Source organism: Zalophus californianus, chromosome 4 (assembly GCF_009762305.2).
Source record: "Zalophus californianus isolate mZalCal1 chromosome 4, mZalCal1.pri.v2, whole genome shotgun sequence".
Lineage (NCBI taxonomy): Eukaryota > Metazoa > Chordata > Mammalia > Carnivora > Otariidae > Zalophus > Zalophus californianus.
The window spans coordinates 132,983,172-132,996,737 of NC_045598.1; the positions used below are offsets into that span (position 1 = coordinate 132,983,172).

General features: G+C 43.9%; 2 protein-coding genes across 7 annotated transcripts in view; one reads left to right on the forward strand and one right to left on the reverse strand.

Annotated features, from left to right (window-relative positions):
* JPH1 (junctophilin 1) overlaps positions 1–6,963 on the reverse strand; it is an 81,225-nt gene extending 74,262 nt beyond the window's left edge. For all 5 annotated transcript variants that reach the window (XM_027621675.2, XM_027621653.2, XM_027621665.2 and 2 more), the window contains exons 1-2: positions 6,497–6,963; positions 397–1,156 (exon numbers count right to left, since the gene is read on the reverse strand). In XM_027621675.2, the coding sequence (XP_027477476.1) occupies positions 397–1,156; positions 6,497–6,875 (1,139 nt within the window). In that variant the 5' untranslated portion in view covers positions 6,876–6,963. The remainder of the gene's footprint in view (positions 1–396; positions 1,157–6,496) is intronic.
* Positions 6,964–7,051: 88 nt separating this feature from the next.
* Positions 7,052–13,566, forward strand: part of GDAP1 (ganglioside induced differentiation associated protein 1) — a 44,276-nt gene continuing 37,761 nt past the window's right edge. The window contains exons 1-2 of one of the 2 annotated variants that reach the window (XM_027621701.2): positions 7,052–7,183; positions 7,926–8,071. The gene's annotated coding sequence lies outside the window, so the exon portion shown is untranslated. Of the gene's footprint in view, positions 7,184–7,308; positions 7,499–7,925; positions 8,072–13,566 lie in introns of those variants that run through there. The other variant, XM_027621693.1, reaches the window with a different exon arrangement.

A 13,566-nucleotide genomic window follows, 5' to 3' on the forward strand; every position in this document is an offset into this window, starting at 1 on the left:
TCTAAAGAATGCATGCAAGATTTGGTCTTGTAACTTTCCATTTCTGCCATATTTAGATTTTGATGCCTTCTCAAAAAACAAAACAAAACAAAAAAATAACTTTCTGGATTCCTGACAACGTGCATAGGGTCTGCGTGACCTGACGTTAAGTATTAGGGAAGTAATTTGCAACAGGAAGGGCATCTCAATGTGCCTTAAACATTTTGTGATGACGGCCTTTCAGAACAGGGCAGGTACATTTCTGACTCATTCCATTGCACTTCATCGTTTTCTAACTTTGGTTCTGGCAATTGCAGAGGCTCTTTGGTGATGTTACCAACAAAATGACAAACATACTATTTGATATCCCACTGTTGTGAACGACCAGGCACAACCACCCCCACTGCATTTACATACCTCGAATTTGCTATTTCCACTTTGGTTCTTGCCATGGCAGCTGCCCTTTGCGCGCCTTCAATTGCTCTGTCCACCTTCTCCCTAGTTTTTGTATTTCTTATTGGTATAAGCTGCTTCCTTATTCCACGGACCAGAATATTATTTTTGTATTTTCCCTCTTCTTTGGAGCCGTCAGGAAACACGGTGCAGCCATACCCGTGCCTCTTGTTATTTGCCCACTCGCCTTCATACTTCATGCCGTTGGAGCGCTCGCTAATGCCGAAACCATTGCGCTTGTCGTTCTTCCACTCGCCCATGTAGGTTTCCGTGGTGGTGGCGTCTACGTGGTCTTCCACGGGGCAAAAATCACAATCTACATCGCCGAAGCTGATCGTGGAGTTGGCATCGCTGGAACTAATTCTGCTCATGGCCGCGTCGCTGCGGACCGAGCTGCGCTTACTGGAGATGGAAGACTTGGATTCGGACTTGCGAAGTTTCATGCTTCCGAGAAGGGAGCCCCTTCGGAAAAGGCCGCCCTTCTTCTTGCCCGCGAGCTCCGCGTCGGCATGGAAGTTGAGCACGAAGCCGCCGCGGGTGCCCGCGGGACTGTCGGCAGCAGCCGCAGCGTCGTGGAGCACGCTGCCATTGCTCTGCTCGCTGCGCAGCGAGGCCATGGACGTGCGCAGCGGCGAGCGGATCACGGTGGCCATGCCGTAGGGCACGCTCTGGCGCACGCCGTAGCCATGCCGCATGCCGCCGGCCCACTGGCCCTGGTAGGTACCTTCGAGAGACCGTGAGAAAGCACAGCGTGAGTCGGGGGCAGAAAGGGTGCCCTCTTGGCTGCAAGCACCCGGGTGCGCCCTGGGAGAGCCTGGCGCATAGAGCAGGCAGGCCCACGGTCAAATCCCACACATTTCCAAGTCAACTCTAAGCGCTACTTTTCATCCATTTGTGAATTCCTGCCCTGTAATTTTGTGTCTATGGTTTTAATGTAATTGCATAGCATTTTCCAATAGTCTGGTAACTTTGCTTTTCATTTAAAAATTTATACGAGTGTTTCAGATGAAACCACTACTTTCTAATACAAAAAGAGTGATCATTAGACAACTTTTCTCCCCTGAAATTAACACATCAAAATCCCCCAAAGGAAGGCAGTGTCACAGAAGATGAAATGAGTTCTATTTGTTAATTTTATTCTAATTTTACTCATTTAGCTGAAAACCTTTAAAAACTCTAGGCCTGTCACTGTAACATTCCAACAGGCTCAAAGACTTAACATTATTGGTGATCTTAATACTTGGGACGTGGGCCATCAGATTATCTTACTTTTTTTTTTCTTTCATGTTTACCATTTTTTTTAGGGTAGGGAAAACTGTTTAATATTTAGGCTTGTTATGTAGATTTGGGAGAAATTTTTGGAGCTAAGAGTGATTTGACAAATACTATATGTATCGGGAACATAGTGGACCATTATGAAAAAAATGGGCAATTTAAGATTTTGTACTTTCAGGTGAAACGGTCAACATTTGTCCTGTACTACTGGCCAAATTTCTGCTTTCTCCTCGCCATTCTCTTCACAGATTCCCCTAGTCTCTGACACTACATAATGAAACACATCTTGGACTAGAAGCACTCTGAGGGCAGGAATTACCTCCTAAGCAAACACAAAATTTCCAGTCTCATGGCTTATGGTGCCCTGTGGTCTGTAGGTGTTTGATGACTTCATAGTAAATAGCTATGGTGACTCAAAAGAATATACTATTTACTCCCAGAAAAACTGAGATTAAGGCCAGAATAAAACTTCCACTCCTACCAGTATAGAATTCAATCTCAGAGCAAAGGTGTGTTTGACCATGTTACTTAAAATTTTATTGATACCAGATCACTTTTTCAATGAATATTATGCCGTTTTAGGAATAGGATAATCTCTAAAGCATTTGTGTTCGGTAAGTTTTTCTATTAAATAAATTAGCTAAATAACCTAAAGGTGTGGCCTTTTAAATCACATGAAAAACTGAATATTAAAATTAGGGAATTTAGGGGAAAAATAAGAGGGAACTTAGAATTTTCAAAATCAAGGTGATTTCCTTTAATTAAAGGCACATTTTAAATTATAGTATCTCCCCCAAAAGAAGCTATGTGGAGATTTTAAGACGTACTTCTGTATTATTCATCGTAACTCACAATAGAAAATAAATCATGATTACAGTCTTTTTTGACCTCTTTCAGTTTCTGATTATATAGATCTACCTTGCAGTCACCTCTCATTTCATTTTAGATTTGTTTACTTTTTCAATACTTGAGCTATTTATGCTAGTGGTTTTATATCATTGTGTTAATACGGGCTGATTATTTCAATGCATTTAAAACTGTAATGGCTCCAAAATCAAAAGTTTTGACAAATTTCAAGACTATCTTCTCTTTCTGTTTAGTCTGATATATTTATGTCGTATAAACGGACAACAGCAGGACAACAATGAAATTCTAAGTAGGTCTGGTACTATGAATGTCCTATTCTGGGTAAATGTAAAAGTCTTAACCTGACATTTATGAACTTCTGAGGAGGTAGGTGGGCCACAGCCTTCTCAAAAGGATTAAACCCCAAAGGATAAGGTAGTCACATAGAACATTCCAGGTTAATAAGGTTCCTACTGAATATTAGCCTTTTCCAAATACCATCACCTTAACAGGGAAGGGAATTAAATTATCAGGAAATTTCAACTTTGACTCTCCCTCTGCCTATTTAGATAAAATACAAGTTCTAGGATAAAAGTTCCACAACCTGACTTACACATACTAAAACAACCTTGTTTTTAAAATATTTTGTTTAAATAAACAAGTAATGCTATCATCATCTCCTACCTTTCTACATAATGACACGTTAATTTTGCAAGAACGTTTCCAAAGGTGCTATTTGATAAAAGTTTTATACTTTGAAAATGCAACCATACCATCTTAGTAAATGTTTAACACTGAGGGAAAATTAACAAGTAGTTTCCTTAAACTGGTATCTCCAAAAGTAAGAAGAGTATTTAGAATTTCCAAATAAGTATTGCTTGAAAATCCAAGCAGTTTAAGGCAACAGTGGTAATTAGAAAGTTTAGGTCTCTGCTTAATTGTCAAACAGGAAAGGGATGAGGGGCAACTGCACTGGCCATGTTCCCATCCTATTTTGTTAAATCACAGTATATAGAAGACTTCTTCCATGGAATTGCTAAAACCAATTTACAGTCGAACTGTTAGTAGTTCATCTGAAATTTAAAATAGGTTTAGTCAATGAACTTAGGGGAAAAAAAAGGGGCTTCTACTTTTTTTTATGAAGCAGGTGGTTTCCAACTTCTCTCTGCTGTCCAAATAAAGTTTAATTAGTTCCTCTCCATTCCTCAAATAAAGATGCATATTTCACAAGTGTAAAAATTATTTTTACGGGTTTTGCTTTAAATTATGTTCTATGACTTTTTCATCTGGGAGCTGGTTTTCTAGATACAGCCATTTTAACTACATAATCTTGTAGTGGAAGGCATCCAGTTCAGAATGAGTTCCAGTCAAATGTAGACTGCGCTATGCCAAACTTATATTCATGTGCAATGAATGGGTATATGCAAGTATGCACATAGTTAATAAAACAATGTGTCTTCCTAGATATTTTCAGTAGTTTATGACTGGTGGGGAAAAAAATGAGGTACAGCAGATCAGAATTTTTGCAAAAAATTCTGGGCACCTAGATTTAGATTTCATTAGTACAATACTAATTTATTTTTAATTAATATTCAGGCAGTTTTGGCAACACTTCACACACAAATCACTACTAAGTCAGGTGATACTCTCGATATGGAATTAATACTTAATCTTCTAGTTTAATGTTGTCACAAAATACATGGAATCAGATTATCCCTAAGTTTGACAAAGGGTGCACAGGGATGGACAGGTGGTAGTGCAGAGACAAAAACAAACTCATTCTTAAGTAAGAATAGGGAAGGTGAAATTTCCTATCTTGGTCAAAACTTTTGTATAAAATAAGTTATAGCAATACACTTCCACTTAGACCCCCACTTTATGATTAGGGACTTTCTAATTAAATGAAGTGACTTATGAAAGAAAGCAGAAAATCAACTAGCACATAGTAGACAAAGTGATTTTTAAGGGTTTTCTTTTTCCTTCCTGATTGGAAGCATATTTGATTTCCTTTTTCTTTTTTTTTTTTTGGTAGAAAAGGAAAACCAGTCCTAAAGTGATGACAAATTTTAAGGGTTTAAAATTTTTTTTTAGTTTTAAACCAGATGGCAGATTATCCATAAAGTCATCCTGGTCACTCATTTGAGCTTCTGCAACATACATAGAGGATCTTCATTGTGCCATATGTGTGCGTGTGTGTGTGTATTTGCTAAGTGTGATGAATCCTTTAAACCAAGAGATTTTGTTTAATGAGTAGTAACTTTAAAAGACTTATTTTATTTATTATTTATTTAAGACTAATTTAGTTTTAACCTTCCCAAACTGAAGAGAACTATCCTTGGCCTTCTTAAGAAGTTATAACACGCACATTTAAAAACTAATTTTGCGTTCTACTTTTGAGCATGGAATTTAGTTATATTACAGACCTAGGGCCTCCAGTAAAATCCAGTCACAAGCTAACATATCATAGGGCTGTCACTATATGCCCATTCAGAACATTTAAGGGCCCTAATTAACTACAGTGAAACTCAAGACTCCTGGAGCTCATATAAAAGTATTAGAGAAAGTTTTTTCCCCTTCTTTTAATCCATGAGAACCATATCCTTTATTTATACCGTTGGACGAAGAGATGTCCTTTTTTTTTTTTTATCAAATTCTACCATTGAATCCTACCATTTTGCATTTGAAATACAGCCCAAGTGTTCTGAGTAAGTGAAGTGTACAAATTGTATAAGCTTTTATGCAGTGGACTGGAGAAACTTTTAATTGGATCCTTTTAATTCCCTTCAACTCTAAGCTGTGTAATGACAAAAGTTGACACTGCCTCCCTTAACCTTTTTCAATTAACTATGATTATGTTTATCATCAGAAAATGTATTTTGCCAAAGCATAAGCCATTCATCCTTCTCAGCTTATTACACAAGTAAATTCATCAGGTTTTGACACCTGTTTCAGTAATGGATTCTTTTTCTAAATAAAAAGGGGGAGGAACTCAGCCCTATTCTACAAAATTTATTTTGCAAAATTGTTAAATATTAAAATCGGGTGAATTTTGTTCATAGCTAGCATGCTGAGGTCATACAACCTTAGTGCAATTTGGTGATTCCATATTGCCATTCTCTGGAGTAAAGTGGCTGCTAACTTAGCAACTGTAGGAATGTATCGTTCGAATGTATTTCTTAAAACGAAGACTTCATTGTTCATTTCTAAGACATTTTCCTAGTAACTTGCCCAGAGATCTCCAGGTCAACAAGGACTACGTTTCCCCTGATGGAAAACCACTACTTTAAGGAACCGAATGAAAACCGGGAAGGGAAACCCACACCCTCTGAGACCCACCTGCATCAGGTGGCCTCTTCACTTCCATAGCTAGGATGTTTCCAAATGCACTCCAAATAAGGTACAATTCCCCTACATCCTAGTTATGGGGTTCTGGCTTCTATCTTTAGGCAACTAGAGGACCAGAAGCGAAATACGACTCCACGTGAAACCAATCCGGGGAGCGGTCAGCACCGACCGCCAGCTTCACAAGCCCAGGGCGTTCGCTCTAACTCCACGCGAGTGGCGTTTTCAAACCCGGCCGGGAGAGGGAGGGATCAGGAACGTAATGTGACGGGCTCAAGTGACAGCGTCCTCTCTCCTGCCCAACCCACCCGGGCGGCGCTCCCTCCTGGTGGCAGTGCAGCGCTGGCGCCCGCCAGGTATATTCACGCCTTGCTCCCCCGGGTGTGGACACACTGCCCGTTCCAAGAACCGGGTCAGATCAAAACCCCCGCGCACCAGTCGCGTCTCAGCGCTGGCGCGGGAGATGGGTGGGAGGCTTCCCCAGGTGTTTTGGCGGGTTTCCGGACACGTGCGCCTCTCGTCCTCCCCGCTTCCCCGCAGCCTGGGCAAAGCCCACCGCACCAGCTCAGGGAGCAGCCGAGCCGCCTGCGACGCTGCTCACCTCCGTCCCCGTAGGTCTCCACGCCGTACCCGTCCTGCAGCCCGTTACTCCAGGTACCCTCGTAGCGAGCGGGGGTGCACAGGCTCTGCCGGACCCCGTAGCGCCCCTTGAAACCATGTGACCACTCCCCCCGGTACATCCACTTGCCCTTCGTCTCCACCCCCAGCCCGTGCCGCTTGCCCTGCGCCCAGTAGCCCTGGTAGGTGTTGCCGCTGGGCCAGGTGTAGCCTCCAGCCACCTCGAAGCCGTGCGACCAGGAGCCCGAGTACTCGCCCTGGCCCTTGGGCCCCGTGCAGATGCCATGCCCGTGCGCCTTGCCCTCCTCCCAGCCGCCGCAGTAGGTGCCGCCATCGTCGAAGTCGAACCTTCCGCCCGTCATTCGGGGGGCAGCCCCGGCGCGCTCCCCGCGGGGGCACGGACGCGGGCAGAGCTGGGCACGGCAGGGTGTAGCTCGGGGATGGGGGCCCGGCGGGCGAGCTCACGACAGCGCCCCGGGCAGCTCGCGCCGCCGCTCGGCTCCAGTCCGACGCCGCCCCCGTCCTCCCCTCTTCTTTCGCCGCCGCCACCGCCGCCTTCCTCCTCCTCCTCCTCCTCCGCCTCCTTCCCAGTCGCCGCCCGGGCCAGCGCCGCGCGCGAGAGGACAGCCCAGGCTCCGGAACGGACCTTCAGCTGCTCCCGCCCGCCCACGTGAGCCGGGCGCCGCCCCGCGCCCGCCCCTCGTCCCCTCCCCGGGCGCGGAGGCCCGGCCCCGCGGCGCTCCGGCCCCACCCGGCCCTGCCCCCAGCTCCTGGAGCCAACGCTTCCCCGGCGGGCGGGCGCGGGGAGCGGTTGGCGCGCGTGTGTGTTCGGGCAGTGGGATGCCGGTGGGAGGGCGAGTGTACCCGGGGACGCGCGAGAATCCCTGCGGGTAGACGAAGGCGCGGCTGCATGTGTGGGGGCAGCTCGCGGGCGGCGGAGCCTCCAGTGTTTGTGTTTGGGGTTTATCAAAGTGGTTAAGATCCTGTAAGTGCGGCCACGTGTGTGGAGGGAAAACTCTTGTATGCGTGTTTGTTTGCATGGGGTTTGTAGTTGCATTTTTTTTTTCTCGGCATTCCAACTTGTGTACTGTTGCATTTGTCATGCTCAGCTGTCATCATGAATTAACATCTCCTAGATATATGTGTGCATGTGATATAAATCTCTGGCAGCCTAGATATAATTGCGCAGAATGTTCTTTTACACCTACCCATTTCTAAGCACATGTGTTTGCATTTATTTAATGAAGATACAGGGGGAGAGCAATGTAATTTGAAAAAGCACAGACTAAATCGGTCAGCTTTTTATTGGTAATAATGAAGAGGAAGTTTTTAATCTGTCTTTGCAGGGGTATATGCAATTTCCTTTCACATCAGAGCCCCTAATGCCTCCTTTGTTCTTCTGACAACCTTAGAAATTCTTCAGCCAGGAGCTATGTACCCAACAGGCAGACGGCTCAGTCTGTGGATATTGTGTAAGTGTCTGGAATGTACACCTGGTACCTCTCCACTGGTATCCACAGTTAAACAAAGTAAATAGAAGATCTCAAGGAGGAATATGGTAAGTAAAACACTGCTCTAAACTTACAAAAAGCCCGTGACCTAAAAAACTGGGGACAGGTGTCAGCTGATCTACTTTCCAGCTACAACACTGTTTTGTTGAATTCATTTTAGGCAACTCTTTTAAACTTGCAAACCTCTATTTCACCATCTGCCAAATGGGAGTGACAAGATTTGTTTTTCTCTTCCTATGTGAGATACTAACTTGAGTATGTTGTAGTGCAGTGCAAAGCTAAGAATTAGAGATTTGGTAGTAGGCAAGTTAAATCAGTATTGTCTCTGGTGAAAGCAGACATTGGTCTCAACCACCAACATACTTATGGGGATACCTTTCTGTGGTTCATAGCCTGGGGTCTGAGGCTGGCCTCTTGAGGATAGTGCTTTGCAGGGATTTCATGATATTCCTTAGGCTGAGAGGCTTTTGGATACTGGGGGAGCACCAGAGGCTGCCAAAGTTTCTCTCAGTAGGTATTTGATAATCAGATAAAAATGATCTGATGTCAGGATAGGGAGCAGGGGAAAAATAGACTAAACTGTGCAGAAAAAGGAACGGAATATTGACCTTGATTGGCTCTATCTCAGGACTGGAGCTGGCCTTTCCTGCTTATCTGGCTGAAATACTGAAAGAAAAATCTCAGTTTACACAGAACCAAATCACCAAAGAGAATTAGAAACCCTCATCCATGGCACTGCCTGCAGAGTTGCCAGGAATAGTGCTTACCCTAGTGGCCTGAAATAATTACGCATCTTGCTCAGCATCTTGTCCTAGACTAGGGATTGATTTAGGCCATTGGGAAAACGAGGGCCCAGGTCTTTGCTGCTGAACCATAATTCCATTTCTCTGTTATGGGATACACCAGGATCAGGAGCTAGCATAGATGGACACATTGCCATCTATTTTGGTGTTCTATTTGATATGAAAAACAGTGTGGTTGCTCAAGCCAACATCTTTTTCCTCTTTTTAAACTGAAGTTTTTCATGAAGTAACCTTTGTCCTCTCCGTTTTTTGTTGTTTTATTTAATCTTCACACATATGTGTTAGGATCCACATATGAATATTTCAGGGCTAAGTTTTTGTTTGCAAATATGGTGGAAACTTTTTTTTTTTTACCTTTCCTAATGAGCTCTCATGCAAATGATAGATTTTCTGAAATAAACTAGCATAGAGAAAATTTCTGGCTTCTGTGACGGATGTCTAGTCCATCTGTGGTGGGTGGGCAAAGGATGATGATGCACATATATTTGGATAGAATATGGAGATTTGGGGAGCCAAAAAGATAGGGCCATTTATCTCTTAATCTATCTCTTGCTAACCATAATAGATGTCTTCCTTGGAAGGCATCTTCATTAAAAGAAGATATCTGATACACCAAACATCTGATACAAAATTTCAACTAATCGTAATCCTAACCTGAGTCTGCCATTGGCTCTCTTCATGGAAGAAAATTAGTATTGAGTTTTCGGTAGCTTCTAGAACTTTTGACAAAGTAACCATGCAAGCAAGCCATGCTTCCATTTACGTGCTGCCATCACAATGGAATGTTTCCCCAATCACACTGATGTGTTCATTCATGTAAGCGTTCAGGTTCAATAGCAATGGTGGGAGAAGACTGGGAAGGAGAACTAGGAAGAGGAAGAGGTGCTGAGGATGATGGCGGAGCAGATAGTAGGCAGTGGAATAATGTTGCAATTCACTAGTCAGGGTTAGTCATGTCCTTATTTTCCCTCTCGCTCTGAACCTTTGCCCTGGATAAGGGGGAGTTGAATTTAGCTTTGAGGAGGGATTAGTAAGAAGAGAATGTGAACGTTGGTTTGACAGGTGGGATGGGGGAGGCCATTGAAACCCAGGGGCTGACAACCACTTGAGCAGTTTCTTTTCCCCCATGCTCAAAACTCAGCTATTATAGGCTTCCATTCTCCAAAATTTTGTAACACAACTTAAGCCGTTTTGAGTGAGAATGTCTAAGAACAACTTTTTGGTGAGGATGTTTTGTTTAGAATTTAGTATTTTCTAATGAAGGCATGTTGCCAAATGTATCGGTGACTTCATTTTATTTACATATTAGAGTTAATTATTGAAATCCTTGATAAAAATTTACAAATGACAACTAATCTGTAGGTGTTTATTGTCTAAAGTGTGTTTCTTCAAGATGTGTAAAAAACACATACAATTAAAATTACTGGATTAAGTAAATCAAAATTATTATTAGCACATTTGTAATAAAGCATTCGTAATGACTTAAGAAATTCATCCACAATAAACACAAAAGAAATATGGTTATAAGCTTTGTAGAATACTTGATGTCAAAAGAGGAAGAAAATTCTAAAATTAATGGTCTTCACAACTTTGAAGGCAATTACTGAGTGCCAGATTCTGTGCTCAGTTCTTTACAAGCATTACTTCATTTAAATCTCATAATAACCCATGGGATTAATACTAGAATTATAACCTTTTTACAAAGAATAAAATCAGATTTAAGACATTTATGTGCCCAAGATCATTCCAGGTAGAAGTGGTCTGGCTGGGATTCAAACCAGGTCTGTCTGACTCTACAGGTGGTTCTCTTTATTACTATCCTTCATTGGAGCAAGGATGAGCTTTCAAATGGGGGAAGGAAGCAGGCTGGATAGAGAGCAGGCAGGGCTGGTGAAGGGGACTTTTCTTATTTTTTTAGAGCAGCTGGCCAGATGAATGGTGATGCTACCGTCTAGAATTAAAGAAGTGGAGAAAGAAGAGTAAATTAGAGAGGTAGGAAGTTAGGTTCACTAAGGAGAAGATCCAGAAATATATCCCAGAGGAGATGTTCAGAAGGCAGTTGGGTAACACAGGTCGAAAACGAGAAATAAATTAGTCAATAAGTAAATAATCCTTGATTTTCTCTTCTCTCTGGCAGCCATTCAGTAGTGCCTCCTTTGGAGACTTGCATGGTGCACTCATTCTACCCGTGGTCCACTTTTGTCTCTATCTTCTCCAGGTTGCTCCCCCCATGTGCATCCAGGACTGGCGGCCCATGCTCTCTTTGCCCCACACGCTGTCCCCTGTCATTGTCTTGAGCAGGTTCATCCTGCCTCACAGTCCATTGTCTTTCCCAGTGCCATGACCTTTATCTTAAAGTCCTCAGACCCAGCCTGGACCTTACTTAGACCAAGATGTAGGCCAGCTTTGAAAACTGGAAGTTTACAGTCCCTCTTTGACAACACTCTCTGGTCTTTCCCACTCACTGAACAAACCATTGACTTGCCAGAGTCTCTACGCCTTCCATATGCTACGTGGCCTCTTAGTTCTCCTCTGCCTAAAGGCCATATCACACTGTGCTTTCCATAGCGACCTCCTGATGCCTGCCCCATCCCTAATCTCATCCCCTGCTCCTAGGAAGCCCCTTCTGGAGGCAATCACGTGATGTGCCAGTTGCCATTGCAAACCCTGGGGGCAAGCCTCAGGTCAATCCCTCCACACACACACACACACACACACACACACACACACACACACACACACACACAGCAGATCTCAGGTCAATCCCTCCACACACACACACACACACACACACACACACACAGCAGATCTCTTCCCAGGCAACTTCCAGATGCCTGTCACCTGAGCCCCGCTCAGCCCCAGCTCTCTCCTACTGAGCAGAGGCCTTGTCTTCTCCCTCAAGAGGAGGAGAGCTAACTCAGGAACATCCTCCCTCTTTTCTCCTTTCTACAAAACTTATCAATGGTTCTCATTTTCTTCCTTTCCCCACCCACTCCATCCCAGAGGAAAAGATATCTTTTTCCTCTCCTTGTTCTGGGTCAATTCCTTCTCTCATTTGAATATGCTGTAATTTCTTTTTTTTCCATCCAACAACCATGCTCTTGTGTCCTCCACATCAAAACAGTCCTAATTTTCTTGGTGCTTTCACCTCATGTCCTCTGTGTGTGTTCTTATCGAAACTGCTGACCTCCTTGAAAGTGTATTACACTCATAAATCTATATATTCAAGTATCGTACATATATATCATATACATTCACATATCCCACCTCTCATACTTATGCCACTCGATTTGGGTTCTGTCCTCATTAGTCTGGTGAAGCTTATCTAGCCAGGAGGGACCTCCTAGCTGACAGATATGAGGGCATCTCTTCAGTTTCTTTCTTTCTTTTTTTTTTTAAGGTAGTGCTTTTAAGATTTTTATTTATTTGTTGGAAAGAGAGAGAGCACGCACATGTGCATGCACGAGCAGGGGGAACAGCAGAGGGAGAAGGAGAAGCAGGCTCCCCGCTGAGCAAGGAGCCCGAAGTGGGACTCGATCCCAGAACCCTGGGATCATGACCTGAGCCGAAGGCAGACACTTAACCGACTGAGCCACCCAGGCGCCCCATCTCTTCAGTTTCTATCCTACTAGTGGCAGCTGTGAATTTGAAACTTGTGAGCACTCTCCCTCAGCTTCTGAAAAAGCCATGTCTTTTACCTCTGCTCGCTCTCTTGTTCTGCCGTCACTTCAGCTGTCTCATTCCCTGTGTGTTCTTCTTATCCCTTCCTGGTCTCCTTAATTTGAGGCTGGCTTTTGTGTTCTACGCATTAGCCTGTTGGTACCAGGATTTTGTATAATTGCTGGATACTTGTTGGCTTATCTTACACTAGGCAATCCTGCCCTAGGGGCTAAGAGTCTAATTTAGAAATAGTCTAATTCAGATATAAAAACACCAGCTGAGCCTTTTTTAAGTCTCAAGGGCAGTGCTTTGGTTTCTTCCCATGGCTTGTCCCTTGTGGCGCTCTGCCTGCTCTTCCTAATGGGCAGAGATCCACGTGGACTTAGCCTACGTGTCCAATGATGAGGCTCAGGGAGGGCTTCAGGAAAGTTCTCACAATGACAAAGATAAAAACAGATTAAAAAGGGAGACTTAAAAGTGGCAGTAAGCTTGAAGACACAGAGTGGGTTGCAGGTCTGTACTGAGGCCCCAGTACCCGCAGCAAAACATAAAGTGCACGTGTGTGCATGCATCTGTGTGAATGTATGTATGATTCCTGGGTTCCGTTTGGAGACACAGAGAAGTATAAGGCTCAGACCTTGCTCCTAACGGTATAGAGTATCTCTAAAGAGGCAGGAGATGAAAAAAGAAAATAAAGGGACAAGGGAGACAGCTACAAGCTGCAAATAAGTGCCAAGTGTCCTAGGAGCTCAGAGGACAGAGGGGTTTTGTTGGCTATGATAGTTTGTAGGAAGCATGTGGGTAGAAGGGCTGTCCCTCCAGTGTCGACACGGGATGACCTGTTTGCATGAAGAGCCACCCTACAGAGGGAGGGAATGAAGGGGACCCATGCCTGTGATTGTGAGGAAAGGAGACCTCCTGGGACGTGCGCACACAAGGTGATGGGCGCAGCTCTGTCATGCTGCTTTATTCTGAAAATGAGAAGATACTGAGGCAACTCAACATTGGAAATAGCACAATTGAGGGTCGCAAAGGAATATAAAAGCGTATTTGGAAGAGTTGTATTTTTGGTCAAGTTT